This window comes from Hipposideros armiger, unplaced genomic scaffold (genome assembly GCF_001890085.2).
Source record: "Hipposideros armiger isolate ML-2016 unplaced genomic scaffold, ASM189008v1 scaffold_17, whole genome shotgun sequence".
Lineage (NCBI taxonomy): Eukaryota > Metazoa > Chordata > Mammalia > Chiroptera > Hipposideridae > Hipposideros > Hipposideros armiger.
Window position 1 is genome coordinate 8,036,821 of NW_017731367.1, and position 6,936 is coordinate 8,043,756.

Genomic DNA, 6,936 nt, shown 5'->3' on the forward strand with positions numbered 1-6,936 from the left:
GAAAAGACCAGAGGGGTGGTAGAGGACTTGGGGGATAAGAGGAGGGAGGGTCGCCCCGCAGGGCTGAGCCCCAGGGAGTGGGATCCTTGCACAGCCTCAGACCCTGAGGTCAATATTTACTCCCATCTCGTCTTTTGGGAATCGGTCTGGCTTCGCTCAGGAGGGAGCACTGCAGGAGGAGGACTCCCCTCAAGGAGGAGCCCAGTCGGCCCTGGTTTTATCCCCTCAAAAGCTTTGTGGGAACAGCTGTGGGTGCCAGGACCACAGCCACCTCGGAGGGCACGTTGGGCAGGGGTCTTGATGGATACGTAGGAGTTCACTGAGCCGCTCGATGAAGGGGCGTGTGCTCTTTTCAGTCGGGCCTGGGAAGTGATGTCACGTTTCCGTTCCCAGGGGGTGGTCGCGAGGCTAGAGGGGGACCGCGAAGGCTGAAGGGCAGTGGGCCTCCTCCCCAGAGCGACCAGTCTACATCACTACACATCCTCGCGTGGCCCTCAGTACGCTTAGACTACGGTTTCGGTAGCCCCGGGAGTGCAAAGGGTGGAAGTTAAGAAGGCTGGCCGGCACCAGCAGGGCGAAGCGAGCGGGAAGGAGGTAAATCGCTCTCGGATCTGCGAGCCGAGACCCCGCCCAGGACAGCGACCCGCCCCCCGAGTCGAAGGCACGCCCAAGACTGCGCCTCGCCCCCCAGTCAAAGGCCCCGCCCAGGACAGCGTCCCGCCCCCCGAGTCGAAAGCCCCGCCCAGGACAGCGTCCCGCCCCCTGAGCCTAAGGCACGCCCAGAACTGCGCCTCGCCCCCCAGTCAAAGGCCCCGCCCAGGACAGCGTCCCGCTCCCCGAGCCGTGGCCCCGCCCAAGACCGCGCCCCACCCAAAGCAGCAACCCGCCCAGCGAGCCGAGTTTCTACTGAATTGCATGCGACTCCGCGGGTTCCCTCTCGCCGCCCGTCTGTTCACCAATCAGAATTTGGTGCCGCGCTTCCAGGCTAGCNTCACTGGCCCTCATATGTGGGATCCGAACCGGGGCCCTCTGGCATCCCAAGCGAGTTCTTAACCATCGCGCCACTCGGCCGGCCCGAAAAGTACTATTTTTAAGTCTAATGCTGTGTAGTTTACACCCAAAAATATTATTTGTAGTTATCTTATTATAGTTTCCCTTATTTTTTGAGAAGGAATACATTTCATATAGCTAATGTATTTTATATATATGTCTATACATTATAATATGCATATTGCTTTACATATATTATTTCATTTTATCTCCAATAGCAATTTAGTGAAAAAACTTGGAAATAATGAGAATTTAATAACGTGACTGATTTTGTAATATGTTCAAAAATCATTTTTCCTATATATAAATAACAACCAATTAGAAAGTAATAATGAAAGAAACCACTGTTCACAACCATTAACAAAAATTTAAGAAGAAATGTGTAGGACTTCATGGGGAAAGAAATTACAGACGAAATATTCAGAATTTTATTAATAGACACAGCACTTCTTAGGATGCTTAATGCAAAGATCACAGTTCTCTTTATTCTCTAAATTTAATGCAATTCCAGCATTAAATTTAGAGTAAATAGAGTTATGAGTGTTTGCTGAGTTTTTTCTTTAAGGGAAGAGCTTGATAAGATAACTAATGTTTATTTTAAAGACTAAGCATGAGAAACACAGGAAGTTGTAAGAATGGACTAATGAGAAGAGGCTTGCTGTACTGGTTATGACAATGTCAGAGAAACGGTGGTCACCCAGAGCGTTTGGTCCAGGTGTGGCAGGCTGATTAGGTACACAGCTGGAACTAGTTCAGAGGGCAGAGACGCGCTCTGGGGGTAAAGCTGGCCTTGAGATCTGTGGCGTTGTGGAATCCAGGCATATTCAGTAAATATTCACAGAACAGGCCAGCCTTTTGGAAACAAAAATGAGACTCACTTCCTCAGCCAAATTAATTCTGTATGGATCAAATATTTAAATGTTAAAACCACAAAGTTACCTGGAAAAAAATTAGGTACATGTTTTCTATTTGCCTGGAGGTCTTTATAAAACACACAGAAACCACAGTGATAAAATTGATAGGGAAACGAGCATGGGCATCACCATTTGAATGGCTAGGACCAGCCCCCGCCCCCCCCCCTTGGCTGCATACCATCCAGTCCATGGGGCAGCGGCAGTCCATCCTTCCGTGTCCCTGCCCCCCCTTGTAGGTTAGAAAGGCTCTCCCCCCGGCTTGTTGTTCTTTGCTTGTTTATTGATAATTTCTGTTATTTGAATTGCATATTCCTGTCATGTGTTCGGTCGTCTCTTACATTGTTGCCAGTCTCACTGGTCTGTAAGAGTGTGTATATATTAGCTCCTTGCTAAAAAAAAGCGCAGAAGCTTGTGTTCTGGGACTTAACGCCTATGGAGGGTGGGGGTGCAAGGGCATGGGCAGTAACACACAGTCTTGTGCAGGCGCTGGGGGCAGGGTGCCGGCAGTAACATGCTGTCTGTCTTGTGCCTGCAGCTGCGCCGCATGCAGGAGATGATTGCCCGGATGCAGGCCCAGATGCAGCTGCAGCTGCAGGGCGGGGATGGCGATGGCGGGGCCCATGGGCAGCTGGCCTGAGGTGAGGGCACTCATGGCTCTGTCGTCACGTCCCGGCCTTCCACGGGAAAGGTGTTCCCAGAAAACGAAGCTTCTCCACTCCTGTCCAGTGTCCACTGAAGAGGCTTCCTAGTTTCTAAGTCGTTACAGGGTTAACAATAGAAGAACTTTTATTGCTTAGACAATTAGGAGTTTATTAAAGCTGCAAACCTCCCTTCAGAGAGAATGTTAAGTGTTACTGAACAGCTGGTGCAGACCAGAGGGCAGGTGGCTCTAGGGGGTGAACTCTTTCAGGCAGGGCGGGCACCTTGATGGGCGCTGCTGACTGCCCACCCCTCAGCACAGCTCTGCTCCAGCCGTGGAATCAGTCACGTGGCAGGCTGGCCTTCCTGCTTGAAGGGATTTTGGACACCAGGGGCCCGGGACTAGGAAAAGCTCCCGTGTCCTGCTGGGCACGCAGAACTCTTTGGATGACTGCTGTCATCACCTGCAAGAGGACAGAGGGAGAGGAAGCCATAACAACCAAAGGCGGAAGCATTTCCATGGAGTTGGGGGAGGCAGACCCTTTCCGTGGAAGAGAGAGGACTGGGCTGAACAGGTGTGAGCTGGCACAGGTCTGGGAGGAGGCACCGAGTCTCCCCAGCACGGTAGGGGCCTAATTGTAGACCCCTGAGAGTGTTGTTGATGAAAACAAGGAGGTGCTGTGACCGACGACATGAGGCTCAGCTGACACCTAGCAGGACTGATGAGACAGAAGGCAAGGAGCCCATAGGTCGGACACTTGTCAGAAGTCAACCATGACAGACAGAGGGCCTAGAGGAGCATCCGGGGGCATTGGCCACCAACCCAGAGCTCCTGCCCTTGTGTGGCTCGTTGGGAAAGGTTTTCGTTGCAAAGTACAGTATATGCACAAAAAGGCACAAACCCATACGTCCAGTGTAAGCAGGTCCTCTGAAGGTAACGCCTTTATAAACCCCATCTGGTGGCTTTACTTTTGTCATCATGTTGAAACCTTAGAACCCTCTTGGGATGTGCGCAGTTCACACTGCACCCACAAGGCCAGTGATGCTGTGCAGGGGTTTACAGTTACATGCCTGTGGGTATGGAACTAGCCAGTCCAACGGGGAGGGAGGCAGGCGGGTGGGTTGTGCAGGAGCAGGGCTGGCGCCTGCAAGAAACGAAGGTCCAGTGGAGATGCAGGGGCCCCGGGGCAGGCTCGCTGGAGGCAGGAGGGCTGGCGGCGCTCTCTCGGTTCCTCTGACCGTGCTGCCACTCTTTTTAAAACTTTATGGAAATTCTACTTTAGATACGTAAAATTGATTTGTATTTTTGTACACTTTTCAGTTTTGTGGTACTCCCTGTTTCCCAGAGCCTCATAAATGGATATTTTGATTGTTAGCTCTGTGGTCCTATGAGCCCCACCTTCTGGTCGGTTTGTGGCCGTTGTTACACAGAAAATAATGCTGCTGACAGTCAGAGCAGCAAGCATTCCATCCCTCCCATCTCATTGTGTTGTGCTTGTTTTTCCAGAAAACACTTTGCAAGATAAAGAAAACATTGCGGATCAGGAACACCAGCTCTGAGTTTTCAAGAAGCCTGTCCACATTTTCCAGTGCCTGTGGCCTGACAAATTTTTTTTTTTTTTAATTTTTGATGTGTTCTTTTGTATGCAATACTTTTAAACAATTGTATTCATTGCTAGGGTCTACTTCTGTTTTGTGAGCAAACCTTGCATTTTCATTTTCTTTCACCTTAACTAACCACTAATGTTAGAATTGATTTCCAGGAGCAGCCAGCATGTGTAGTTAATATGATTTGGCTAGCCTAACCAACTAGTCATTGAGGAGCATTCTTGATTTATTTCTAGAACATTCAGATTTCCCCAGAATGTTCCTGAGTTGTAGAGACATGGACCTCGTGACATAGGAGGTACAAGGCCATTTACTTAGCAGGATGCGCCATGTGGGGTTCATCCCCGCCTTTCTTCTGTTTGAGAACAACACCTAAAACCAGTTTTGCTGCTATAATTCAGTACCATTAGTTCATCTACACACTTGTCTGTTTACCAAATAAAACAGTAGAGTTATCTAACAAGATACATGTTTATACTTAAATAGCTTTCTTTTGAAGCACAGGCTTTTAGGGGTAAATTTTAAGAAGTCTCTGGATTCTTATGCTAGGTCATTTTTAAACCACTATGCAGAGAACTTGCCACAAGCCACTTTTTTTAGTGTTCTCCACGAATGCTAGTTATGCTCTGCTCCGGAAAACATCAGCGTACCTGTGAGCTCCAGTTTTCATATCACAACTAAGATTCTTACCAACACAATGAGAGTCAATGAACTGTTTTTACTCAACTAAATTAAAAAATAACTTTTTAAGGAAAATTAACAATTGATCTGTTCAGAAACTAACCTTTTGTACTTTTATACTGCACTTTAATATATTTTCTGTAGCTGCAGGTTTAGAAGACCTGCCTCAGCAGTGGAAATTAGGGTCCTATGGGTGGGTGGGTGCCTCTGAACCCAGACCTGTCTTACAGTCCCTGAGGCCTTCGCCCCATGCAACCCAAAATGCCAACCAGCTTTTCCCAATTTGGCTTTCCTTTAACTTTTTTGAATGGTTTTCTGAAAGGCAAATAGCAGTGGTCATTTTTTATGTGTAGGCTATCTCATCCATTCATTATATGCAATACAATTTCTCCGTGTGTCATGTAAGAATGAAAGACGTTTCAGATCTGCACCGTGGGCTGGTGGGCAGGTGCTGCCAGTCACAGCTGCACCTGTGGATTTCCTGTGCTTTGGCCTTGGCCCCCCTCCCTCCTGCTGTGTCCTCTGCTGTGCACTCCGAGGGTGCTGGTGTTCCAGGGCTGCCCTCCTTCAGCATTTCTACTGACGTTGGGAAATGGGTCCCCAGAAAGTGACTGGTGAAGGGGACCTGGAGGGAACCAGGTGCTGGTTCAGTATTTTCATTTTTTGCTCTAACAGGAGGGGTTGAGATAGAGAAAATGCTTGATCTGAGGATGAGAAGCGTTTTCTGTTTTGGCCAAAAAATGAAATGAGGTCAAAATATATTACAAAAGTGTACTACAGAAAATAATACGATATCCTTGCTAACTTGGCCTCTTCACTGTTGCATAATTGTGAATGGTCAGTAGCTTTAGGTATGGGCACATTGTGCAAAGGTTTTACCAAGAAAAAGTGTTCCACGACTTTCAAGGCCAGTCATGTGGGTTATTTTGGCATTGATCAACCGTGTTAGTAAAAGCTGTTTAAAGGGAGGCAGGGGGACATTTCCAAGAGGTCGGTATCAGCCCTGTGTGCATTTGAGTAAACTGCTTAGGGCTGGCTGCCCCAGTAATGGTTAGACGCGAGGGTATACCTTCACTGTTACCCTTTTATATCCCCTTTTGTTGCCCATACCTAAATACACACTTTTGCTAGTAGATAATTGCTCTTTTACTAAGAGATAATCTTTACCTATTGAAATGTATTTTGAAAACTTATTTTACACAGCAATTTTGTATCCATTGAAACTAACCTTTAACCAATAAAGCACTATTGATAAGACATTGAGTATCATTATTGGCTCTTTTCGAGGGAAAGGTGTAAGGTCTTCTGGGAAAGGTTCAGAGCCCTTTGAACATCTGTATATAAAATCAGGTAGAATTATTTGCACCAATAGCATCAGTGATCCCAGCCCAAAGGAAGGAACCAGAAAGACTGTACAGGAATTATTTATAGGTAGTCTCACCTGCTTCAAGTGAAAGAATGATAAAACTCAGCACTAGTAAGAATTCAATGATGTCTACTCACTAGTTAGAAAATTTAGTGGGAAAAGAAATCTCATTCACTGGCAACAACTACTAAATACCTGGAAATATAATGAATGATTGAAATATAGCTAAGAAGAAATCATTTATATTCTAAGTGTTTCTATGAAAAGATAGGTAAGGGAAGTTCCTCTACAATTTATTGGACATTTTTTATTTTATTTTTATTTTTTTATTAGACATTTTTAAAACTTGGACTGTTAAGGCTGATCTGGGTAGCTGAACGGCCGGCCCTCCTGCTGTCCACTCTGCTGACCACCCAGGAACTTCGGAGCCCTTTCCATCTTTGGTGTGGACATTTTTCTGAGCCGCCTACCTAGACCTGGGTAGTGAAGCTCCCACGGTCTCTAGTCCTTCGCTGGGTCTCCCATGCCTTGTACACTCCTGTCTTTCACCTTCCCTCCAATGGCCAGTATACACCCCGCAGGCTCCTCGGGGTCACCTGCCTTTCTACCCAGTCTCTCCCCTTCACTGTGCACCTTTGGTGGTGGTGGTGGTGGCGGTGGTGGGTTGAGGGTGGGGGA

At 47.4% G+C, this 6,936-nt stretch overlaps 1 protein-coding gene across 2 annotated transcripts in view; it reads left to right on the top strand.

Annotated features, from left to right (window-relative positions):
• Positions 1-6,149, top strand: part of SEPTIN2 (septin 2) — a 33,396-nt gene extending 27,247 nt beyond the window's left edge. For both annotated transcript variants that reach the window (XM_019629634.1, XM_019629626.1), the window contains 2 exons: positions 2,500-2,602; positions 4,111-6,149. In XM_019629634.1, coding sequence (XP_019485179.1) covers positions 2,500-2,601 — 102 coding nt within the window. In that variant the 3' untranslated portion in view covers position 2,602; positions 4,111-6,149. The remainder of the gene's footprint in view (positions 1-2,499; positions 2,603-4,110) is intronic.
• Positions 6,150-6,936: the final 787 nt, after the last annotated feature.